The following is a 25,898-nucleotide window of genomic DNA, read 5'->3' on the forward strand; positions in this document are numbered from 1 at the left end:
CCCTGAGCTGTGAGTGACAGGCGCGGGGTCCCGTAGAGCCGGGGGGACGGGGCGCCCCGTAACCCACCACGTGGCGTGGCCGTGGGGTCCCGGGAGGTGGGACGGGGCCACTCGGTGTCACCCCGCCAGCCCGGGCCACTCACTGTCACCCAGTGCCCCCCCTACGCCGCTGTTCCCGCCGTGACGAAGCCCACGGACACACTGTTCCCCAAAACGCCTTTATTCCACTCAGAACGGGGTTGGGGCGCCCCCAGTGCCGGGGCGCCCCCCCGTGGGTGAGGGATCGTCCCCAAGGGAGGGGACACCCCCAGGTGATGGGGACCCCCGGGCGACAGATCCTCCTCATGTGACAGAGCATCACCAGGTGACAAAGCCCCTTTGGGTGACAGTGTCACCAGGTGACAGACCATCACTGAGCGCCAGACCCCTCCGGGTGCTCCCCAGCCACGGGAGCACCCATGGGTGCCACCCCCCTGTCCCCAGCCACAGGTGAACAGTAGGCAGGGGGGTGTCAGGGCGAGGACCCAGGCGTCCGGGGGGTCAGCGTGTGGCACCGGTGTCGACGTCGGGGACGAAGAGCTCGCGGTAGAGCGGGGGGAAGGCGGCGGGGGGCACCCCGGGGTGCTGGCGCAGGAACGTCCCCAGCTGCTGTATGTGCTGCCAGCACAGCGCCCGCAGCCGCCCCCGCGGCGGCAACTGCTGGGGACACGCCTGTCACACGCAGCCACATGCAGGGGACACGCACCGTGCACACGCTTGTCACGCAACACCACGCAGGGACACACACCACGCGCGCCAAGGAGGTGGTGACACACGCACACAAAGGGGACACGCGTTGCGTGCGTGGAAGGGACACATGTGTAACACACGCAGAGAGAAGGGACACGCATGTCACTCACGGAGGGGACACACGTGTCACGCAGACGGGGGACATGGTGACAATGCCCACCCTGGCCAGCAGCCCCTCGCGCTGCGTCCGGCGCAGCAGCAGCCGGAAGGCGACGTCCAGATGTCCCTGCAGCCGGGCCACCTTCCCCTGCTCCTGCAGCCATGGCCGGCCTGGGGACAGGGACACCGCGTGGGACAGGGACACCGTGTGGGGACAGGGACAGGGACATCGCATGGGGCCAGGGACACCACGTGGGACAGGGGCATTGCGTGGGGACAGGGACAGGGACACCGTGTGGGACAGGGACACCGCGTGGGGACAGGGACAGAGACAGAGACATCGCATGGGGACAGGGACACCGCGTGGGACAGGGACACCGTGTGGGGACAGGGACAGGGACATCGCATGGGGCCAGGGACATCGCGTGGGACAGGGGCATTGCGTGGGGACAGGGACAGGGACACTGCGTGGGGACAGGGACAGAGACATCGCATGGGGACAGGGACACCGCGTGGGACAGGGACACTGCGTGGGGACAGGGACAGGGACACCACGTGGGACAGGGGCATCGCGTGGGGACAGGGATGGGGACACCACGTGGGACAGGGACAGGGACAGAGAAATCGCATGGGGACAGGGACACCACATGGGATAGGGACACCGCATGGGACAGGGACACCGCGTGGGACAGGGACATCGCGTGGGACAGGGGCATCGCGTGGGGACAGGGACGGGGACACCACGTGGGACAGGGACAGAGACAGGGATACCGTGTGGGACAGGGACACTGTGTGGGGACAGGGAAACACTACATGGGGACATGGATACTGGGGACAGGGACACCGCATGGGGACAGGGACACTGTGTGGGGACAGGGACACTGGGGATCGGGACACTGCATGGGGACAGGGACACCATGTGGGGACAGGGACACTGTGTGGGGACAGGGACAATGACAGGGACACTGTGTGGGGACAGGGACACTGGGGACAGGGACACCGCGTGGTGACAGGGACACTGTGGGGACAGGGACACTGGGGACAGGGACACTGCATGGGGACAGGGACACTGTGTGGGGACAGGGACAATGACAGGGACACTGTGTGGGGACAGGGACACTGGGGACAGGGACACTGCATGGGGACAGGGACACCATGTGGGGACAGAGACACTGTGTGGGGACAGGGACACTGTGTGGGGACAGGGACAGGGACACCACGTGGGGACAGGGACACTATGTGGGGATAGGGACAAGGACAGGGACACCATGTGGGGACAGGGACACTGTGTGGGGACGGGGACACTGTGTGGGGACGGGGACAGCGCACATGGGGACGGGGACACTGTGTGGGGACAGGGACACTGTGTGGGGACGGGGACACTGTGTGGGGACGGGAACAAGGACAGGGACAGGGACAGGGACACCACATGCGGACAGGGCCACCATGTGGGGACAGGGACACCATGTGCGGACAGGGCCACCATGTGGGGACAGGGACACTGGAACCCGAGGCCCGGGGGTCCCTCACTGGCGTTGACGAGGACGAGGGCGCTGACGAAGGCCACCTCGCTCTCCGAGAAGCGCAGGGCGCTGAGGCTCTGGGCGAAGTCGAAGATGGAGCCGACCAGCTCGTGGCACCCTGGGGGGAGCCCCGGTCACCCCGTGTCCCCTCCCCGTGTCCCCTGTGTCCCCCCCCGTGTCCCCAGCCCTACCCAGGGCTCGGAAGAGCTCGGCGCCGGCGTACTTGCCCTCGAAGAACACGGTGCGGGTCTCGGCGTCGAAGGCTCGGCACATGCGCACCAGCACCACCTCCATGGCACCTGCCGCCGCCGCGGGGACACGCGGGTGGCACCGGGGACACGCGGTGACGCGGCGTGGGGGTGGGATGGTGCCCCCGCGGCACCAGCACTGGGGGCTGTCACCTCCCCAGTGGGACCCGTGGGACTGTTACCTCCACAGTGAGGTTGGAGTGGCCCCTTGGGGACTGTCACCTCCCCAGTGGGACCCGTGGGACTGTCACCTCCACAGTGAGGTTGGAGTGGCCCTTGGGAACTGTCACCTCCGCAATGGGGCTGGAGTGGCCCTTGGGGACTGTCACCTCCCCAGTGGGACCCATGGGACTGTCGCCTCCACAGGGAGGTTGGAGTGGCCCTTGGGGACTGTCACCTCTCCAGTGAGACCCATGGGACTGTCACCTCCCCAGTGAGGTTGGAGTGGCCCCTTGGGGATTGTCACCTCCCCGGTGGGACCCATGGGACTGTCACCTCCACAGGGAGGTTGGAGTGGCCCTTGGGGACTGTCACCTCCCTGGTGGGACTGTCACCTCCACAATGGGGCTGGAGTGGCCCTTGGGGACTGTCACCTCCTCAGTGAGACCCATGGGACTGTCACCTCCCCAGTGAGGTTGGAGTGGCCCTTGGGGACTGTCACCTCCCGGGTGGGACCCACAGGACTGTCACCTCCACAGTGAGGTTGGAGTGGCCCTTGGGGACTGTCACCTCCCTGGTGGGACTGTCACCTCCACAATGGGGCTGGAGTGGCCCTTGGGGACTGTCACCTCCTCAGTGAGACCCATGGGACTGTCACCTCCCCAGTGAGGTTGGAGTGGCCCTTGGGGACTGTCACCTCCCGGGTGGGACCCATAGGACTGTCACCTCCCCAGTGAGGTTGGAGTGGCCCCTTGGGGATTGTCACCTCCCCAGTGGGACCCATGGGACTGTCACCTCCACAGTGAGGTTGGAGCGGCCCTTGAGGACTGTCACCTGCCCAGTGGGACCCATGGGACTGTCACCTCCACAGTGAGGTTGGAGTGGCCCCTGGGGACTGTCACCTCCCCGGTGGGACTGTCACCTCCACAATGGGGCTGGAGCGGCCCTTGGGGACTGTCACCTCCCCAGTGGGACCCATGGGACTGTCACCTCCACAGGGAGGTTGGAGTGGCCCCTTGGGGACTGTCACCTGCCCAGTGGGACCCACGGGACTGTCACCTCCCCAATGGGGCTGGAGTGGCCCCTTGGGAACTGTCACCTCCCCGGTGGGACCCATGGGAGTCTCACCTCCCCAATAGGGCTGGAGTGGCCCCTGGGGACACCAGGGCTGGGGAGATGGAGGCAGAAGGGACTGTGGGGATGGAGACGGGGATGCGGTGATGTCCCCAGGTTGGGGACAGGGGCGCAGTGGTGACCCCGGGGCTGGGGACAGGGACACGGTGATGTCCCCAGCTTGGGGACGGGGACGCAGTGGTGACCCTGGGGTTGGGCACAGGGGTACAGTGATGTCCCCAGCTTGGGGACAGGGACGCAGTGGTGACCCTGGGGTTGGTCACAGGGGTACAGTGATGTCCCCAGGTTGGGGACGGGGACACAGTGGTGACCCTGGGATTGGGCACAGGGATGCGGTGATGTCCCCAGGTTGGGGACAGGGACACAGTGATGTCCCCAGGTTGGGGACAGGGGCGCAGTGGTGACCCTGGGGTTGGGCACAGGGACGCGGTGATGTCCCCAGGTTGGGCACGGGGACGCAGTGATGACCCTGGGGTTGGGCACAGGGACGCGGTGATGTCCCCAGCTTGGGGACAGGGGCGCAGTGGTGACCCTGGGGTTGGGCACAGGGACGCGGTGATGTCCCCAGGTTGGGGACAGGGACGCAGTGGTGACCCTGGGGTTGGTCACAGGGACACAGTGATGTCCCCAGGTTGGGCACGGGGACGCAGTGATGACCCTGGGGTTGGGCACAGGGACGCGGTGATGTCCCCAGCTTGGGGACAGGGACGCGGTGATGTCCCCAGCTTGGGGACAGGCCATACCCGCCTTGAGCAGGACGATCTGGTCGTGCTGGCTCAGCTCCATGAAGCCGCGCAGGCGCTTGGCAAACTCCACCACGTGCTGCACGGCCTCGGTGATGCGCCCGGCGCAGCGCTGCCACATCTCCGCCGCCGGCTGCGCGACCCCCGTGTCCCCATTGTGTCCCCACTGTGGTGTCCCCATGGCCTCTGGGGACACCCCGGTCCCCTCGCGGCGCCCGCCTCACCTGCCGCTGGTAGGCGCTGACCTCCTCGCGGGTGAAGGTGTCGCCGCGGCGCAGCCGCAGGTCCTCGGCGCCCGGCTGGCACGTGGCGCGGTGCGACGCCAGCACGTTCTGCGTCAGCTGCTCTGCGGGGACACGGGGACACAGGGACACGGTGAGTGGGACGAGGCCGTGGACACAACGGGTAAGGAGCCACCGGCACACAGCACCCACGGGTGACAGAGACAGGTGCCTCCACCCAGCACCCACGGGTGACAGAGCCAGGTGCCACCACCCAGCATCCATGGGGGATGGATCCAGGTGCCACCACCCACGGGTGACAGAGCCAAGTGCCACCACCCAGCACCCATGGGGGATGGATCCAGGTGCCACCACCCATGGGTGACAGAGCCAGGTGATACCACCCAGCGCCCACAGGTGACAGAGTCAAGTGCCACCAGCACTGAGCACCCATAGGTGACAGAGCCAGGTGCCACCACCCGGCACCCATGGGGGATGGATCCAGGTGCCACCACCTATGGGTGACAGAGCCAAGTGCCACCACCCAGCACCCACAGTTGACAGAGCCAAGTGCCACCAGCACTGAGCACCTATGGGTGACAGAGCCAGGTGACACCACCCAGCACCCACGGGTGACAAAACCATGTGTCACCAGCACTGAGCACCTATGGGTGACAGAGCCAGGTGACACCACCCAGTGCCCACGGGTGACAGAGCCAAGTGCCACCAGCACTGAGCACCTATGGGTGACAGAGCCAAGTGCCACCACCCGGCACCCATGGGGGATGGATCCAGGTGCCACCACCCACGGGTGACAGAGCCAAGTGCCACCACCCAGCGCCCACAGGTGACAGAGCCAAGTGCCACCAGCACTGAGCACCTATGGGTGACAGAGCCAGGTGACACCACCCAGCACCCACGGGTGACAGAGCCAGGTGCCACCACCCAGCATCCATGGGGGATGGATCCAGGTGCCACCACCCACGGGTGACAGAGCCAAGTGCCATCCCCCAGCACCCACAGGTGACAGAGCCAGGTGACACCAGCACTGAGCACCTATGGGTAACAGAGCCAGGTGCCACCAGCACTGAGCACCCATAGGTGACAAAACCATGTGCCACCAGCAGTGAGCACCTATGGGTGACAGAGCCAGGTGCCACCACCCAGCACCCATGGGGGATGGATCCAGGTGCCACCACCCATGGGTGACAGAGCCAAGTGCCACCACCCAGCACCCATGGGTGATGGATCCAGGTGCCACCACCCATGGGTGACAGAGCCAAGTGCCACCACCCAGCACCTACAGGTGACAGAGCCAAGTGCCACCAGCAGTGAGCACCTATGGGTGACAGAGCCAGGTGACACCACCCAGCACCCACGGGTGACAGAGCCAGGTGCCACCACCCAGCATCCATGGGGGATGGATCCAGGTGCCACCACCCACGGGTGACAGAGCCAAGTGCCATCCCCCAGCACCCACAGGTGACAGAGCCAGGTGCCACCAGCACTGAGCACCCATAGGTGACAAAACCATGTGCCACCAGCAGTGAGCACCTATGGGTGACAGAGCCAGGTGCCACCACCCGGCACCCATGGGGGATGGATCCAGGTGCCACCACCCACGGGTGACAGAGCCAAGTGCCACCACCCAGCGCCCACAGGTGACAGAGCCAAGTGCCACCAGCAGTGAGCACCTATGGGTGACAGAGCCAGGTGACACCACCCAGCACCCACGGGTGACAGAGCCAGGTGCCACCACCCAGCATCCATGGGGGATGGATCCAGGTGCCACCACCCACGGCTGACAGAGCCAAGTGCCACCACCCAGCACCCACAGGTGACAGAGCCAGGTGCCACCAGCACTGAGCACCCATAGGTGACAAAACCATGTGCCACCAGCACTGAGCACCTATGGGTGACAGAGCCAGGTGCCACCACCTGGCACCCATGGGGGATGGATCCAGGTGCCACCACCCACGGGTGACAGAGCCAAGTGCCACCAGCACTGAGCACCTATGGGTGACAGAGCCAGGTGACACCACCCAGCACCCACGGGTGACAGAGCCAGGTGCCACCACCCAGCATCCATGGGGGATGGATCCAGGTGCCACCACCCACGGCTGACAGAGCCAAGTGCCACCACCCAGCACCCACAGGTGACAGAGCCAGGTGCCACTATGCAGCACCTATGGGTGGCAGATCCAGGTGTCACCGCCTATGGGTGACAGAGCCAGGTGCCACCATGCAGCACCTATGCATGGCAGATCCAGGTGCCACCACCCCCAGCACCCACGGGTGACATGTCACCCATCACTCACCGATCTCAGAGGACACAGATGACTCCAGGACGCTGCTGGCACTGGGGTGTGGGTAGAAGTGGGGACTGTCCCCATCCCTGTCCCCATCCGGACCCCCCCTTGTCCCCTCCGGCTGCACCGCGGGCCCCGTCCTTTCGTCCGTCCCACCGTGGTGGGTGCCGGGGCACCCCGGGGTGCTGCTGGGGGTCAGCGGGTGTCCCCGTGTCCCCGTCACCCCCGCGGTGACACCGGGTGTCCCCTCGGCCACCCGCTGCTGCAGCTGCTGCTGCACCTCGGCGTGCAGCCGGTCCCGCTGCTTCTTGGACATGCGGCCGAACTTGACGGCTGCGGGGACAGTGGGTGACACCGGGGACAGTTGGTGGCACCGGGGACACGTGTGTCACACGCGTGGGACGGCCCCACTCGTGGGACGGGCTCCCCGCGACCTACATAGCGGTGGCAAGCGGGGCTTTCCGGCCCCACGCGTGTGGCCCCCGCCCCGGCGCTTCCTCCCCGGGGACACCGGGGCCCCCCCCGGGACGTCCCGTGTCCCCAAGAGGCCACAGCCACGGGGGGGACGGGCGGGAGGGGACGGGGTGAGGGCGGGGCTGGGGTGGGGTGCGCCCGGGTTTGGGGACGGGGTGCACTCAGGTCTGGGGGTGCACCCAGGTCTGGGGGTGCACCCAGGTTTGGGGAGGGGGTGCACCCAGGTCTGGGGTTGGGGTGCACCCGGGTTTGGGGGTGCACCCAGGTTTGGGGACGGGGTGCACCCAGGTCTGGGGGTGCACCCAGGTCTGAGGTTGGGGTGCACCTGGGTTTGGGGAGGGGGTGCACCCAGGTCTGGGGTTGGGGTGCACCCAGGTTTGGAGTTGGGGTGCACCCGGGTTTGGGGAGGGGGTGCACCCAGGTCTGGGGTTGGGGTGCACCCAGGTCTGGGCGTGCACCCAGGTCTGGGGAGGGGGTGCACCTGGGTTTGGGGAGGGGGTGCACCCAGGTCTGGGGTTGGGGTGCACCCAGGTTTGGGGTTGGGGTGCACCCGGGTTTGGGGAGGGGGTGCACCCAGGTCTGGGGTTGGGGTGCACCTGAGTTTGGGGAGGGGGTGCAGCCGGGTTTGGGGGTGCACCCAGGTTTGGGGGTGCACCCAGGTTTGGGGACAGGGTGCACCCGGGTTTGGGGGTGCACCCAGGTTTGGGGTTGGGGTGCACCTGGGTTTGGGGAGAGGTGTGCATCCAGGTTTGGGGACGGGGTGCACCCAGGTCTGGGGTTGGGGTGCACCTGCGTTTGGGGAGGGGGTGCAGCCGGGTTTGGGGAGGAGGTGCACCCAGGTTTGGGGTTGGGGTGCACCCAGGTCTGGGCGTGCACCCAGGTCTGGGGTTGGGGTGCACCTGAGTTTGGGGAGGGGGTGCACCCAGGTCTGGGGTTGGGGTGCACCCAGGTTTGGGGTTGGGGTGCACCCGGGTTTGGGGAGGGGGTGCACCCAGGTCTGGGGTTGGGGTGCACCTGAGTTTGGGGAGGGGGTGCAGCCGGGTTTGGGGGTGCACCCAGGTTTGGGGGTGCACCCAGGTTTGGGGACAGGGTGCACTCGGGTTTGGGGGTGCACCCAGGTTTGGGGACGGGGGTGCACCCAGGTTTGGGGAGGGAGTACACCCAGGTCTGGGGTTGGGGTGCACCCAGGTTTGGGGAGGGGGGTGCACCCGGGTGTGGGCTTGGGGGCACCCAGCTGTGAGATTGGTGTACACCTGGGTTTGGGGGTACACTCGGGTTTGGAGGGGCGGGGAGGGGTACAGCAGGGTTTGGGGGTGCCGATTGGGGTTTGGGAGTGCAGCAGGGTTTGGGGGTGCCGGTTGGGGTTTGGGGGTACAGCCGGGTTTGGGGGTGCAGGTTGGGGTTTGGGAGTACAGCAGGGATTTGGGGGTGCCGGTTGGGTTTTGGGGGTCCAGCCGGGTTTGGGGGTGCCGGTTGGTGTTTGGGAGTACAGTAGGGTTTGGGGGATGCCGGTTGGGGGTTTGGGGGTACAGCCGGGTTTGGAGGTGCCGGTTGGGGTTTGGGGTACAGCCGGGTTTGGGGGTGCCGGTTGGTGTTTGGGAGTACAGTAGGGTTTGGGGGTGCCAGTTGGAGTTTGGGGGTGCCGGTTGGGGTTTGGGGGTACACTCGGGTTTGGGGGTGCTGATTGGGGTTTGGGGGTGCAGCCGGGTTTGGGGGTGCCGGTTGGGGTTTGGGGGTGCCGGTTGGGGTTTGGGGGTACACTCGGGTTTGGGGGTGCCAGTTGGGGTTTGGAGGTGTCGGTTGGGGATTTGGGGGTCCAGCCGGGTTTGGGGGTGCCGGTTGGGGTTTGGGGGTGCCGGTTGGGGTTTGGGGGTACACTCGGGTTTGGGGGTGCTGGTTGGGGTTTGGGGGTGCAGCCGGGTTTGGGGGTGCCGGTTGGGGTTTGGGGGTGCCGGTTGGGGTTTGGGGGTACACTCGGGTTTGGGGGTGCTGGTTGGGGTTTGGGGGTGCAGCCGGGTTTGGGGGTGCCGGTTGGGGTTTGGGGGTGCCGGTTGGGGTTTGGGGGTACGCTCGGGTTTGGGGTGCCGCACCGTCGCGGGACATGCCGAGGCGCAGGCACTTCTGCAGGCGGCAGTGCTGGCAGCGGTTGCGGCTGGCGCGGTCGATGGGGCAGTTCTGCTGCCGCGAGCAGGTGAAGCGCGGGCGGCTCTGCTGGCTGCGCCGGAAAAAGCCCTGCGAGGGGGTCACCGGCACCCCCAGCGCCCCCAGAGCCCCCCCAGTGCCCCCCAGTGCCCTCAGAGCCCTCCAGTGCCCCCCAGAGCCCCCTAGAACCCCCCAGAACCCCCAGAGCCCCCCCAGTGCCCCCCAGAGCCCCTCAGAACCCCCCAGTGCCCCCAGAGCCCCCCCAGTGCCCCCAGTGCCCCCCAGAACCCCCAGTGCCCCCCAGAGCCCCCTAGAACCCCCCAGTGCCCCCAGAGCCCCCCAGTGCCCCCCCAGTGCCCCCCAGTGCCCCCAGAGCCCCCCAGTGCCCCCCCGTGCCCCCAGAGCCCTCCAGTGCCCCCCAGAACCCCCAGTGCCCCCCAGAACCCCCTGACACCCCAACTCCCAGAGCACTGGAACCCCCCAGGGCCTCTCAGAGCCCCTCGGTACCCCCAGCACCCCCCCAGTATCCCCAGTATCTCTCCAGAGCCCCCCAGAATCCTCCAGTGCCTCCCAGTGCCCCCAGTGCCCTCCAGCGTCCCCCAGAACCCCCTAGAACCCCCAGTGCCCCCCAGAACCTTCAGTGCCCCCCAGAACCCCCTGACACCTCAATTCCCAGAGCACTGGAACCCCCCAGGGCCTTTCAGAACCCCTCGGTACCCCCAGCACCCCCCCAGTATCCCCAGTATCTTCCTAGTGCCCCCCAGAATCCTCCAGTGCCCCCCAGTGCCCCCCAGTGCCCCACAGAACCCCCCAGTGCCCCCCAGAACCCCCAGTGCCCCCCAGAGCTCTCCAGTGCCCTCCAGAACCTTCAGTGCCCCCCAGAGCCCCCTGACACCCCAACTCCCAGAGCACTGGAACCCCCCCAGGGCCTCTCAGAGCCCCTTGGTGCCCCCAGCACCCCCCCAGTATCCCCAGTATCTCCCCAGAGCCCCCCAGTAACCCCCAGAATCCCCCGATATCCCCAGCATCCCCAGAGCCCCCCAGCCCCCCCCAGTAGTCCCAACACCCCCAGCACCCCCTGCCACCCCCAGATTCCCCCAGGACCCCCCAGTATCCCCAGAGCCCCCTAGGACCTCCTGGCACCCCCTAGAAGCCTCAGAGCCCCCCCAGAATCCCCCGATATCCCCAGAGCCCCCCAGAGCCCCCCAGAACCTCCCAACACCCCCAGCACCCCCTGGCACCCCCTAGAGCCCTTCGGTACCCCCAGAGCCCACCAGTATCCCCCCAGAATCCCCCAGCACCCCTAGAATCATGCAGTATCTCCCCAGAGCCCCCCAGTACCCTCAGAGCTCCCCAGTATCCCTCAGTATCCCCCCAGAGCCCCCCAGCACCCTCAGAGCCCCCAGCACCCCCAGAGCTCCCCAGTACCCCCAGAGCCCCCAGAATCTCCCTAGAGCCCTCCAGCAACCCCAGAACACTCCAGCACCCCCAGAGCCCCCCAGCACCCCCAGAGCTCCCCAGTACCCCCAGAGCCCCACGGCATCCCTCAGTATTCCCCCAGAGCCCCCCAGTACCCCCAGAGCCCCCCAGAATCCCCCAGTATCTCCCTAGAGGCCCCCAGCAACCCCAGAGCCCCACAGCATCCCCCAGTATCCCCCCAGAGCCCCCCAGCACCCCCAGAGCCCCCAGTATCCCCTCAGAGCCCCCCAGCACCCCCCCAGCCCCCCAGCACCCCCAGAGCCCCCCGGCACCTTGCAGCCCTCGCAGGTGATGACCCCGTAGTGGATCCCCGAGGATTTGTCCCCGCAGATCTTGCAGGGGATCACCTCAATGTGGGCTGGGGGGGGACAGCGTGGGGACACCGGGGGTCCCCAGGGACGTGTGTGTCACCTGCAGCATCACAGGCTCATCCCGGGCTCACGGGTCCCCTATAGGGCCCTGTGTCCCCTATAGGGCCCTGTGTCCCCTGTGGCCTCATGTGTCCTCTGTGGGGTCACGTGTCCCCTATAGGACTGGGTGTCCCCTGTGGGCTCACATGTCCCCTATGGGCTCATGTGGCACCTATGGCCTCACGTGTCCCCTACGGGCTCATATGGCACCTCTGGGCTCGCATGTCCCCTATAGGACTGTGTGTCCCCTATGGGTTCACATATTCCCTATAGGACTGTGTGTCCCCTACGGCCTCACGTGTCCTCTATGGGCTCACACGTTCCCTATAGGACCATGTTGCCCCTATGGGTTCACATGTCCCCTATAGGACTGTGTGTCTCCTATGGGTACATGTGTCCCCTATAGGACTATGTGTCCCCTATGGCCTCACGTGTCCCCTATAGGCGCACGTGTCCCCTATAGGACTGGGTGTCCCCTATGGGCTCATGTGTCCCCTGTGGGCTCACATGTTCTTTGTGGATCCATGTGTCCCCTATGGGCTCACATGTCCCCTATAAGACTGTGTGTCCCCTATGGCCTCACGTGCCCTCTATGGGTTTACATGTCCCCTATGGGACTGTGTGTCCCCCACGGGCTCACGTGTCCCTCACGGATCTACGTGTCCCCACAGGGCCTCACGTGTCCCCTGCAGACTCACGTCCCCCATGTCCTCACATGTCACCCCATGGGGGTTCCTGTGTCACCCCATGCGGGGACCCCATGTCCCCTCTGGGACCACCTGTGTTGTCACCAGCACCCTATGGGCATCGCTGTCCCCTGTGGACCCAGATGCCACCAATGGGCTCACATGTCCCCACGGACTCTGTGCCACCCATGTGCTCCAATGTCCCCTTCAGGGCTCAGGGTCCCCCCAGGTGTCCCCAGGGTGGGCCCAGCCGGACGCCACCAAAACCACAGCGGCAGCGAGCGCCGGCGAAGCCACAACTGGGACACGGCCCCACCTCGCAGGAAGGCGCCCGCCGCCCCGGCACGGCCCGGCACAGCCGGGTGACACCGCTATGGCACCAGGGTGGCACCAGGGTGGCACTGCTGCGCCTGCTGGGTGGGCAGGGGGACACGGGGTGGGGGACACCAAGGATGGGGACACTGGGGAGGGGGATGTGGGGTGACATCAGAGTGGGGGAATGGCTGAGCTGGGGGGGACACGGCAGAGCCAGAGGGGACACTGGAGTGGGGGGGACACAATAGACACTGGAGTGGGGGGGACATAATAGACACTGGAGATGGAGGGGACACAATAGACACTGGAGATGGGGGGGACACAGCAGAGCTAGAGGGGACACTGGAGTGGGGGGGACACGATAGACACTGGAGTGGGGGGGACACAACAGACACTGGAGTGGGGGGGACACAACAGACACTGGAGATGGGGGGGACACGGCAGAGCCAGAGGGGACACTGGAGTGGGGGGGACACAATAGACACGGGAGATGGGGGGGACATAACAGACACTGGAGATGGGGGGGACACAGCAGAGCCAGAGGGGACACTGGAGTGGGGGGGACACGATAGACACTGGAGTGGGGGGGACATAATAGACACTGGAGATGGGGGGGACACGATAGATACTGGAGTGGGGGGGACATAATAGACACTGGAGATGGGGGGCAGAGCCAGAGGGGACACTGGAGTGGGGGGGACACGATAGACACTGGAGTGGGGGGGACACAATAGACACTGGAGATGGGGGGACATAATAGACACTGCAGATGGGGGGGACACAGCAGAGCCAGAGGGGACACTGGAGATGGGGGGGACACAATAGACACTGGAGATGGGGGGGACACGGCAGAGTCAGAGGGGACACTGGAGTGGGGGGGACAAAGCAGAGTCAGAGGGGACACTGGAGCTGGGGGGGACACGGCAGAGCCAGAGGGGACACCAGGGCTGGGGGGGGACACGGCAGAGCCAGAGGGGACATTGGAGCTGGGGGGGGACACGGCAGAGCCAGAGGGGACATTGGAGATGGGGGGGGGACACAACAGACACCGGAGCAGGGGGGGGACACAGCAGAGCCAGAGGAGACATCAGAGCCGGGGTCCGGGGGCTTGCACGTTGTGCACACCCGCATGTATGGGGGGTTGGTGACACGGGGGGGGTGACACACGCCTGGGCACACTCATAGACGCTTGTGCACGCCTGTGTGCGCCTGCACACGCTCACACGCGCTTGTGCACGCTCCCGTTTGCTTGTGCGCTCACACTCACTCTTGCACGCTTGGGGATGCTCGGACTGGCTGGGACGTGCCCGCGTGTGCTTGCACACGGCAAAACACGCTCTGGCACACCCGTCCACGCTCCGGGACACCAGCACACGCTCCTTCACGCCCGCACACGCGTGCACACGCGTGCACAAGCGCCCGCAGCTCTTCCTCCCGCGCCCGAATCCGCTTCGTCGGCTTTTTCCACCTGCCCCAGTTTGGGCCCCGGCGGCCGCCCGCGCATCCGGCACCGGGCACCGGGGACCCCCGCGGCGGCGCCGGCAAAGAGGGGGGGCCCTGGGAATTCGGGGCGTTGACTCAGCGCCCCCCCCGGCACCCGCATTAGTCAACGGCGGCGGCGCCGGCGGCTGCCAGGAAGCGCCGCTTTCGGGTGCTGCTCCTGCCGGGAACCGGCGGGCAGAGGTCGGCGAGGTCTCGCCAGCCCCACAGCTCCCCCTGCACCCAACGGCAGCAATGTGGGCACCCCCGGCACCCCCGGCACCCCCCGGCCACTCCAGCACCCGGTGGTACCCGACAGCCCCACCAGGATGCACCAGTACACACTAGTACGCATCAGCACCAAACAGCCCCACCAGTACACACTGGTACCCAACAGACCCAGCAGTACCCACGGGTCCTCACCAGCCCCCCCCCAGCACCCAATAGACCCCCCCAGTACCCGCTGGTACCCCCCCAGCTCCACCAGTGTGCACCAGCATCCACCAGCACCGACCAACACCCACCAGGATGCACCAGTACTCACGAGTATGCAGCAGCACCCAACAGCCCCACCAGTACACACCAGTATCAAACAGTCCCACCAGTACACACCAGTATCAAACAGCCCCACCAGTACCCAACAGAGCCACCAGCACACACCAGTACGCACCAGTACCCACCAGTACCCATCAGCCCGACCAGTACCCACCAGTACCAAACATCCCCACCAGTACCAAACATCCCCACCAGTACCCACCAGTACCCACCAATCCTCACCAGCACCCAATAGACCCCCCAGTACCCACTGATACCCTCCACCAGTATGCACCAGCATCCACCAGCACACACCAGTACCCGTCAGCCCGACCAGCACCTAGTGGTACCCAACATCCTCACCAGCACCCACCAGGATGCACCAGTACACACCAGTACCCATCAGCAACTCCCAGCACCCACCAGCACCCCTCAGAATCCACCAGTACACCCCAGTACCCACCAGTACACCCCAGTACCCACCAGCATCCACCAGTACACCCCAGTACCCACCAGCACCCATCAGTACACACCAGCACCCACCAGCACCCTCCAGCACCCCCTGGTACCCAACGCCCCCCAGCACCCATGAGGACCCCTCAGCACCCATCAGCACCCACCACCCAAGGGCGGGGGGACAACCGGGCGCTCCTGGCCCCCCCGCTGCGGTGTCACGGCAAAGCACGCCATGACACAGGGTGACACGTCACGGCACAGGCCACCGCGCCGGGCCACGCTGGGGACCCTGGCCCAGCACCCAGGGGTGCTGCCACCCCTGCCTCAGTTTCCCCAGAGCTGGGAGGGGGGGCTGTGGGTGGGGGTGGCGCGGGAGTGGGGCCACCTGCGTGTCCCCATCCACGTCCCCGCCGGTGTCACCTGCGCCAGCCCCGCGCAGCTGCCGGCCCCACCACATCTAAGGGCGAGCGCCCGAGCCGCAGGTGCGCAGGGGCACCCATGGGTGCTGGGGGGCACCCCCGGCGTGCAGACACAGCCAGGGGGGGAACGGGGCTGCCCGGCACCGCGGGACGTGTGGTGACACACCAGAACACGCATGCAAGACGTGCAGCATGCGTGCAAGATCTGCAACGTGCGTGCGTGCCCCACGACACGCGTGGACAGCCCACGATGTGTGTGAGCCCCACGACATGCGTGTACAGCCCACAATATGCCTGCGTGTCCCGCAACACGCGTGCAAGACCCAGGACATGCATGCACAGCCCGTGATGTGCGTGCAAGCGCCACGACCCGTGTGCACAGCCCATGATGCGTGTGCACAGCCCCACAACACATGTGCACAGCCCCACAATACGTGTGCACAGCCCATGACGTGTGTGCACAGCTCCATAACACATGTGCACAGCCCATGATGAATGTGCACAGCCCATGACGTGTGTGCACAGCTCCACAACACATGTGCACAGCCCATGATGAGTGTGCACAGCCCATGACGTGTGTGCACAACCCCACAACACATGTGCACAGCCCATGACGTGTGTGCACAGCCCCACAACACGTGTGCACAGCCCATGATGCGTGTGCACAGTCCGTGATGCGTGTGCACAGCCCCACAACACATGTGCACAGCCCATGACGTGTGTGCACAGCCCCACAACACATATGCACAGCCCATGACGTGTATGCACAGCCCATGACGTGTGTGCACAGCCCCACAACACATGTGCACAACCCTTGACACGCGTGTACATCACACCCTGTGCACAGACACCCAGAGCCACGTCCAACACCCGCACAAGCCGCGCCGCACGTTCACACACCACGACACGCATGTGCATGCAGCTACATGTCATCAGCACAGCAACATGCTGCAACACGTGTGTGCGCGGAGCAGCACGCACCACACGCGTGCGCAGACCCTGTTGTGCATGCACACGCGGTTACGTGACCCTCGTCACGCACGTGCCCCAAAACATGCCTGCACATGCCTCGACACGCACAAACGTGCTCTATCTTGCACCAACACGCCTGCGTGAGCTCTGGAACACGCGTGACGCTGCCGCACGCACAGTGCAACACGCTCCGGCCACCCCACACGAGCACACAGCTGTGCCCACGCGTGTGCATGCATACACACGCTCACGCACGCTTGCAGATGTGCACAGATCTGTGTGTGGCCCCACCTTTGCACACATATGGTCGCTAACCCTTGCACACGCACACGCTCCTGTAGGCTCCAACATGCCTGCACACGTCTGTCCACTCCCACTGATTGCACACACATGTGCGTGCTCCCGCACCCCTGCACACGTGTGTGCACCCCCAGGATGCTCCCACATATGTGTGCATGCCCAGGATGCTCCCACACCCTTGCACAAGCGTGTACACACCCGTGTGTGCTCCCACACCCCAGCACACATGCGTGCACACCCAGGATGCTCCCACACCCCTGCACAAGCATGTGCACACACATGTGTGCTCCCACACTCCTGCACACACATGTGCACACCCGTGTGTGCTCCCACACCCCTGCACACACATGTGCACACTACTGCGTGCTCCCACGCCCCTGCACAAGCGTGTGCACACCCAGGGTGCTCCCACACCCCTGCACAAGTGTGTGCACACCCATGTGTGCTCCCACACTCCTGCACACACATGTGCACACCCATGTGTGCTCCCACACCCCTGCACACACATGTGCACACCCAGGATGCTCCCACATCCCTGCACAAGCGTGTGCACACCCGTGTGTGCTCCCACACACCTGCACATACATGTGCACACCCAGGGTGCTCCCACACTCCTGCACAAGCGTGTGCACACCCCTGCGTGCTCCCACACCCCTGCACACACATGTGCACACCTGTGTGTGCTCCCACACCCCTGCACAAGTGTGTGCACACCCAGGGTGCTCCCACGTCCCTGCACATCCATGTGCACACCCATGTGTGCACCCACACCCCTGCACAAGCGTGTGCACACCCCTGCGTGGTCCCACACCCCTGCACACCCATGTGCACACCCAGGGTGCTCCCACACCCCTGCACAAGCGTGTGCACACCCGTGTGTGCTCCCACACCCCTGCACACACGCACCCCCGGCCTCGCACACCCCCTCGCCCGCACACGCGTGTCCCCCCGCACACGCAGCCCCCGTGCCAGGTCCTACCTCGCATGGTGGCGGCGGCGGCGCGGGCGGCGCGGCCGAGCATTATAAGGGCGCAGGGGCCCCCCCGGCATCCTGCCCCCCCCCTCCCCGGCATCCTGCCCCCCCGGCCCCACGCACTGGAAATTTCCGACTTTCCACGGCGCAGCTGGGGGGGAAACTGAGGCACGGAGGGGCGGCGCGGGGACCTGGCGGGCTGGGGGTGCCCCCCCGCCTCGTGACCCCGGTGACCCCAGGTGAAGCGGAGCGGGGACCCAGGAGTCCGGGCAGGCACCGGCATCACGGCCCCGGGACCCCTGGGGGGGTCTGACACCCCCCGGCCCCATGGGACCCCTCAGCACCCCAATGTGTGGGACCCCCCAGCAACCCAACGTGCCCCGCTTTGGGGTGCAGCCACAGGACTCCTCAGCACCCCGACATGCCCAGCTTTGGGGTGCAGCCGCAGGACTCCCCAGCACCCCGATGTGTGGGGCACCCTGGTACCCCGATGTGCCCCGCTTTGGGGTGCAGCCGCAGGACCCCCAGCACCCCGATGTGTGAAAGCCCCCGACATGCCCAGATTTGGGGTGCAGCCGCGGGATCCCTCAGTACCCCGATGTGTGTGAACCCCAGTACCCCGATATGCGCGGCTTTGGGGTGCAGCTGCAGCACCCCCCAGCACCCCGATGTATGGGACCCCCCGGCACCCCGACGTGCCCGGATTTGGGGTGCAGCCACGGGATCCCCATGCCCCCAAGTGCCCATGGGGGTCCAGGCGCTGCCGGATCATGCAGGAAACTCAGGCCCCAGCTTTGGCGATGCCACCCAGACCCCGAGGGTCCCCACGGCCACTCGGTCCTGTCCCGTGTCCCCCCCGTGTCCCCCGTGTCCCCCCAGTTCCACTCCATCCAACGCCGGGCTCAGCGCTGCCCGTCGAGGGACGTCCGGCCCCGCCCACCAACCCAAGACCCCGCCCACCAGCCCAAGACCCCGCCCACACAGCCCAGCGCCCCGACCACGCCCACAGAGGTTACAGACCACGCCCACATCCCGTGGCCACGCCCACACCGCCCAACCCTCACCGGCCTCTTCTGCTGCCGTAGCCCCGCCCACACCACCAGAACCCCGCCCACAACCCGTACTTGGCCACGCCCCCCATGTCGGGGTTCCCGTGTGCCCGCGCTGTCACCAGGACTCCACGGTATGTCCCCGCTCCCCGCCACGGTGTCCCCTCCCCTCCTGGCCCTGGGGTCCCCCCCGAGCCCCACAGACACACCAGGGACACGCAAGGTGGTGGCAGCGGCTCTGATGATCTTGTCCCCCCCGGCCCCGCCTGGGGAAACTGAGGCACAGGGGACACACATAGGGGACACCTGGGGACAATCACCGGCCACCGCCCTTCTCCTGTGCCTGCTGCTTGGTGGGGTCCAGCTGGATGAAGAGACCTGGAGAAGGGGGAGGACGCGCTGAATGTGACCCCCCCACACGGCCTGTCCCTGTGGTGGAGTGTCCCCAGGGGTGTCCCCGTCCTCACCGGTGGCCCGGGCGTGCAGCGTGTCACCATCGGGGGCGCGGACGTGGCAGGACAGGAACACCTTGCGTCCCTCCATCCGCTCGATGCGTCCGTCCAGCAGCAGCACGGTCCCCAACGGGACGGGGCTGTGGGGACACAGCTGCTCAAGTCGCCGCTGTGTCCCCCACCCCCAGCCCTGGGGACACCCCCCCATCCCTGGGGACACTCACGCCAGGTAGTCAATGTTAAGGTTGGCCGTCATCACCTTCCCGACCACCCTCAGCACGCAGACCCCCATGGTGCTGTCGATGATGGTGGCAATGGCACCGCCATGGGTCATCCTGGGTGGGGGGGACACCGTGAGCACCAGCACACAGGGACACAGAGGTGACAGTGACAGCGACACTCACCCGGGGTGTCCCTCCAGGTAGGGGCCAGTTTGGCACAGGCAGAGGATGCGGCGCTCGGCGGCGTTGAGGAACATGGCAATCTCAAAGCCGGCGCCGGCGCCGTCGATGGCGTGGGGGAAGAGCCGTGTGTCCCCAGGCGTGTCCCCTGGTGTCCCCTCGGCGAGGCGGTGGCAGCGGCGGTAGGACGGCAGCCGCACCCAGGTGCCGGTGGCCGCCATGGCGAGCAGGCGCTGGTGGTGCTGCCGCATGGCCGCGCTCCAGCTGCCGTTGGGCTGTGACAGGTCCTGGGGGGGCTCCGGCCCCATGGTGGGGACGCGGGGACAGCACCGGGCGGGGGAATGGGGCCACCTCACTATGGCCAGTGCCCGGCCCAGGGCCCGGCTGCCACCCCACATGGTGGTGATGCTGGTCGGTGAGGTCAGTGATGATGTCACGCCCGGTCGGTGAGGTCACTGGTGATGTTGGTGAGGTCAGTGATGATGCCACGCACGGTTGGTGAGGTCACTGGTGATGTCACACCCGGTCGGTGAGGTCACTGGCGATGTTGGTGAGGTCACTGATGATGCCACGCCCGGTTGATGAGGTCACTGGTGATGTTGGTGAGGTCAGTGATGATGCCACGCTCGGTTGGTGAGGTCACTGGTGATGTCACACCCGGTCGGTGAGGTCACTGGCGATGTTGGTGAGGTCAGTGATGATGTCACGCCCGGTCGGTGAGGTCACTGGCGATGTTGGTGAGGTCACTGATGATGCCACGCCCGGTTGATGAGGTCACTGGTGATGTTGGTGAGGTCAGTGATGATGTCACGCCCGGTCGGTGAGGTCACTGGCGATGCTGGTGAGGTCAGTGATGATGCCACACTCGGTCGGTGAGGTCACTGGTGATGTCACACCCGGTCACTGCAAGGCAGTGATGATGTCACACGTTGGGTCCGCTGGTGACGTCACGCCATGGGGGTGGGGGGGATCACTGTGACGTCACTCCCAGCCAAGGGTGGGGCAGTGACGCCCCTCCCGGTGGCCCCACCCTCCTGTGGAGGTCAGAGGTCACCCCACCCCTACCACCCCCCTCCCAGAGACCCCTGACCCCTCGTGGGTACCCCCCCGTTCCCACGGCGCCGCGCGGGGTCCGGGACACAGTGACCGAGAGCCGGAGCGGGCGGGCGGCCACGCCCACAGCGCCACGGGGGCGTGGCCTGAGCGCGGCAACGCCCACCGGGTCACGGGGCCTGAGGGGCGGGCTCTCCTACTGCGTCATGGGGGCGTGGCCTTGGTCGGTCACGCCCATTCGTCACCAGGGGCGGGGCCTCCTCGGCTCCCCGAGCAGCTCCGCCCCGGCCCTGCGACCCTATAGACCCCATAGGGCCCCACACAGCCCCTATAGATCCCTATGGACCCTTATGGACTGTATAGACTCCTACGGACCCACATAGGTGCCTATACAGCCCCGTCCAGCTCCTGCAGACCCCCACACAGCCCCTATACACCCCCATACAGCCCCTATACACCCCCATACAGCCCCTATGCACCCCTATATACCCCCCACACAGCCCCTATATACCCCCCACACAGCCCCTATACACCCCACACAGCCCCTATACAACCTCATACAGCTCCTATGCACCCCTGTATACCCCACACACAGCCCCTATACACCCCACAGATCCCCTATACACCCCTATATACCCACCCCACCGCCCCTATGCAGCTCTCTGTGGCACTACAGCCACCCTATACATACCCATACAGTCTCCTGCAGGCCCCGCAGACGCCTGTATGTGCCTATACAGCCCTCTGCAGGCCATACGCAGCCACAGCACCTATATGCCAACGTGCACCCCTGTATGGGCCCCAGAGACTCCCCATACAGCCCTGCGCAGCCCCTATAAATCCCGATACAGCACCTATGGACCCCCATACAGCCCCTATAGACCCTCACACATCCCCTATGGACCGCAAACAGCCCCTTTAGCTTCCTGGGGGGAACCTTAGGGTGACAGGGACCTTGGGGTGACAGGGACATGGGGGTGACAGGGACACGGGGGTGATGAGGACATGGGGGTGATGGGGATATGGAGGTGATGGGGACACGGGGGTGATGGGGATATGGGGGTGATGGGGACCTTGGGGTGATGGGGACATGGGGGGATGGGGATATGGGGGTGATGGGGATATGGGGGTGATGGGAACACGGGGGTGATGGGGATATGGGGGTGACAGGGACATGGGGGTGATGAGGACATTGGGGTGATGGGGACCTTGGGGTGACAGGGACATGGGGGAATGGGGACATGGGGGTGATGGGGACACGGGGGTGATGGGGATATGGGGGTGACGGGGACATGGGGTGACCGGGACATGGTGGGGATGGAGGTGACGGGGACCTGTTATGGGGACACAGGGATAATGGGGACATGGGGGTGATGGGGACACGGGGGTGATGGGGACATAGGGGTGATGGGGACATAGGGGTGATGGGGGTGACAGGGACCTTGGAGTGATGGAGACGTGGTGGGGTACAGGGACACAGGGGTGACAGGGACATGGGGGTGGTAGGGACCTTGGGGTGACGGGGACAGTGGGGACAGTGACCCCCAGAAACAAGGCAGCTCCAGCATCATACAAAACAGCTTTATTGGGGTGGGGGGGGGCATCAGGGGTGTCCCCAGGGGGGGTGTCCCCAGGGTGGGGGTGTCCCCAGGGTGTATTGTCACCCAGGTGTCACTTGCGGCCGCGCTGCTTCATGTGCAGCACGAAATAGTCGTTGCAGGCGATGGTGAGTCCGGCCAGCAGAGAGAAGAAGCCCTGGAAGGTGACGCGACCATCCCGTCCCTGCTCCAGGTCCCGCAGGATCCGCTCCAGAGCCATCGGGTCCCGCTGGTTCTGGGGGACACGGGGGGGTCAGGGACATCACCCGCCTCGGGGGTGACACCCCGTGATGGGGACCCCACCCCATGTCAGGGACACCACCCCATGTCAGGGACACCACCCCCTGTGTAAGGGACACCCCGTTGTGTTGGGGATCCCCACCCTGTGTTGGGGACACCACCCCCTGTGTAAGGGACACCCTGTCGTATTGGGGATCCCCACCCTGTGTTGGGGACACCACCCCCTGTGTAAGGGACACCACCCCCTGTGTCAGGGACACCACCCCCTGTGTAAGGGACACCCTGTCTTATTGGGGATCCCCACCCTGTGTTGGGGACACCCCCTCATGTTTGGGATCCCCACCCTGTGTTGGGGACACCACCCCCTGTGTAAGGGACACCCCCTCATGTTGGGGATCCCTACCCTGTGTTGGGGACACCACCCCATGTTGGGGACCCCCACCCCATGTCAGAGACACCACCCCCTGTGTAAGGGACACCTCGTTGTGTTGGGGATCCCCACCCTGTGTTGGGGACACCACCCCCTGTGTAAGGGGCACCCCCTCATGTTTGGGATCCCTACCCTGTGCTGGGGACACCACCCCCTGTGTAAGGGGCACCCCCTCATGTTTGGGATCCCTACCCTGTGCTGGGGACACCACCCCCTGTGTAAGGGGCACCCTCTCATGTTGGGGGTTACTACCCTGTGTTGGGGACACCACCCCCTGTGTTGGGGACACCCCCTCATGTTTGGGATCCCCACCCTGTGTTGGGGACACCTCCTCATGTTGGGGATCCCCACCCTGTGTTGGAGACACCACCCCATGTTGGGGATCCTCACCCTGTGTTGGGAACACCACCCCGTGTGTAAGGGGCACCCCCTCATGTTGGGGATCCCCACCCTGTGTTGGGGACACCACCCCTTGTGTAAGGGACACCCCCTCATGTTGGGGATCCCCACCTTGTGTTGGGGACACCACCACACCACCCCGTGTGTAAGGGGCACCCCCTCGTGTTGGGGATCCCCACCCTGTGTTGGGGACACCACCCCCTGTGTAAGGGGCACCCCCTCATGTTGGGGATCCCCACCCTGTATTGGGAACCCCCATCCACCTTGGGGATCCCCATCCTGTGTCAGGGACCCCACCCACTTGTAGGGAATAGGGGTCCCATCTGAGCAGTGGGATATAGGGGCTGATCTTGGGGTGCTATGGGGTCTGGTCTTGGGGCACTATAGGGTCTGATCCCAGGGTGCTATAGGGTCTGAACTGGGGTGTTATAGGGTTGGGTTTGGGGTGCTATAGGGTTGGTCTCGGGGTGCTACAGGCTCTGAACTTGAGTGCTATAGGGTCTGATCCTGGGGTGCTATAGGGTTGGTCTCTGGGTGCCATAGGGTCTGAACTTGGGGTGCTACAGTGTCTGATCTCAGGGTGCTATAGGGTCTGATCTCAGGGTGTAATAGGGTCTGAATTTGGGGTGCTACAGGGTCTGATCTCATGGTGCTATAGGGCTTGATGTCGGGGTGCTATAGGGTTGGTCTCAGGATGCTATAAGGTCTGATCTCATGGTGCTATAGGGCTTGATGTCGGGGTGCTATAAGGTCTGATCTCAGGGTGCTATAAGGTGATCTCAAGGTGCTATAGGGCTTGATCTTGGGGTGCTATAGGCTTGGTCTCAGGGTGCTATAAGGTCTGATCTCATGGTGCTATAGGGCTTGATCTCGAGGTGCTATAGGATTGGTCTCAGGGTGCTATAAGGTCTGACCCTGGGGTGCTATAAGGTCTGATCTTGGGGTGCTATAGGGTTGATTTTGGGGTGCTATAGGCCCCCCGCCTCTCCGCTGCTCCCACCTCCAGGAACCCCGGGAACTCCTTGTCCATGAGCGCCCGCAGATCCTCCTTGCTCAGGTGGTTCTTGTCCCCCGCGTACTTGTGGAAGGTGAACATCAGGGTCTCCATGGCGTGTTCCAGCTGGGACGGCATGGCGGGGGCTGCGGGGGGGGGCACAGCTCAGCGGGGGGGGGGGGGCACAGGGACCCCCCAATCCCATCGCACCCGCCCCGGGCTGAGCCTGGCGCACTCATCACACACAAGAGCATTTTCCAGCCACCGGGAATGACTCAGCTCATGGCTGCGGGTGGGGCCGGGGGGGGACACGTCCTGTGGGTGTGTCCCATGTCCCCCCCGCGGCTATGGCACCCTGGGGAACCCCGTGAGTCATTGGGGGGGGTTGCGCAAAGCCCCCGGTCTCCTCCCTGGGTGGGGTGCGTTGTGCCTCAGTTTCCCCATGACTGCGGGGTCACCGGGGGGGGGGGGGAAGCCCCAAATCAGCCCCCCCCCTCCAAGTGGGAGGTCACACCCCCAAATCACCCCCCCGCCCCCCAATATTTTGGGGAGGGGTGGCTGTGCCTGGCATGGACGTGGGGTGATGGCAGCGTGGGGACACGTGTGTCCCATGGGACCGATGTGTCCCCCACTGCCCATGCAGTGTCACAACCCCCAAAATCTCAGTGTCCCCCCCACAACCTCGGTGTCCCCTCCCAAACCTCGGTGTGTCCCCCCCCCGCCAACCTCGGTGTCCCCCACCCAGGGCTGCCGGAGGGCTGGGGACACGTTGGGGACACGTTGGGGACATCGCTGCCACACCCCAGCGCCCGCCATTGAAACAGGAACTGGCCCAGCCCGCGGCTTCGCCTCCCAAAACTTGGGGGGCCCCACCGTGGGATGGGGGGGGGGCAAAGGGCTGAGCCCACCCGCTTAGCACCGGGTCCCGAAAGCGGGGTGTGACCCCCCCAGGCGGGATGTGGGTCCCCAGGGGTGCGGGGGCATCATGTGGGGGGAATGTACCCCCCCACAGGCACCCCCAAACCTTCGGGGGGGGGGGGGGATGTTCAAGGGCGGGGTGGCCCTGGGGACTTGTGCCCATTTCGGGGTCCCCCTCCAAAGCGGGGTCCCCCTTTAATTAGGCGGGGGGGGGGGGAAGCCCGGAAGTCCTGCTGGAGGGGGGGGGGGCAGGTTTGGGGTCCCCCTCTAGCAGAGGGTCAGGATTGGGGGGACCCCACCCAGGGGGGTTCTGGGGTGCAGGATGGAACCCCCCCGAGCAGGGTGCAGAGTTGGGACGCTGGTGCATAGATGGGATCCCCCCAATGTTGCAGCCTCAATACGGGGGTGCAGGGAGGGGGTGCAGGGATCATCCCCCCCCCCCCGCCCCGTTTCGCTCCGGTACTCACGGGTCGGGTCCGGTCCGGCGCGGCGCGGGCAGT

General features: G+C 65.8%; 3 protein-coding genes across 3 annotated transcripts; all 3 read right to left on the reverse strand.

Annotated features, from left to right (window-relative positions):
- Positions 1–412: 412 nt before the first annotated feature.
- RORC (RAR related orphan receptor C) lies at positions 413–18,147 on the reverse strand (the record flags this gene model as incomplete). Its single annotated transcript, XM_080361099.1, has 10 exons — positions 413–711; positions 950–1,059; positions 2,419–2,529; positions 2,603–2,710; positions 4,696–4,828; positions 4,920–5,041; positions 7,235–7,558; positions 9,790–9,931; positions 11,593–11,678; positions 17,871–18,147. The coding sequence occupies 10 exons, from the start codon at positions 18,145–18,147 to the stop codon at positions 541–543; spliced, it is 1,584 nt and encodes a 527-aa protein (XP_080217225.1). The 3' UTR covers positions 413–540.
- A 1,017-nt stretch (positions 18,148–19,164) lies between these two features.
- Positions 19,165–21,025, reverse strand: LOC308050858 (acyl-coenzyme A thioesterase THEM4-like). The gene is made up of 5 exons (XM_080361067.1): positions 20,870–21,025; positions 19,770–20,669; positions 19,590–19,700; positions 19,381–19,505; positions 19,165–19,291 (listed from the first exon to the last, which is right to left on the reverse strand). The coding sequence occupies exons 2-5, from the start codon at positions 20,162–20,164 to the stop codon at positions 19,230–19,232; spliced, it is 693 nt and encodes a 230-aa protein (XP_080217193.1). The 5' UTR covers positions 20,165–20,669; positions 20,870–21,025; the 3' UTR covers positions 19,165–19,229.
- A 1,465-nt stretch (positions 21,026–22,490) lies between these two features.
- Positions 22,491–25,898, reverse strand: S100A10 (S100 calcium binding protein A10; the record flags this gene model as incomplete). Its single annotated transcript, XM_080361084.1, has 3 exons — positions 25,866–25,898; positions 24,487–24,626; positions 22,491–22,652 (listed from the first exon to the last, which is right to left on the reverse strand). Exons 2-3 carry the CDS (start codon positions 24,616–24,618, stop codon positions 22,491–22,493), a joined length of 294 nt encoding a protein of 97 aa, XP_080217210.1. The 5' UTR covers positions 24,619–24,626; positions 25,866–25,898.

This window comes from Nesoenas mayeri (genome assembly GCF_963082525.1).
Source record: "Nesoenas mayeri genome assembly, chromosome: 30".
Taxonomy (NCBI): Eukaryota; Metazoa; Chordata; class Aves; order Columbiformes; family Columbidae; genus Nesoenas; species Nesoenas mayeri.

Bases quoted from the DNA above. Each gene is read 5' to 3' on its own strand.
- LOC308050858 (XM_080361067.1), bottom strand. From the start codon at position 20,164: ATGTGGGGTGGCAGCCGGGCCCTGGGCCGGGCACTGGCCATAGTGAGG. The intron at 19,701-19,769 runs GTGAGTGTCGCT...CCCCCCACCCAG, and splicing joins TACCTGGAGGGACACCCCGG to GATGACCCATGGCGGTGCCA. The intron at 19,506-19,589 runs GTGAGTGTCCCC...GTGTCCCCACAG, and splicing joins CTTAACATTGACTACCTGGC to CCCCGTCCCGTTGGGGACCG.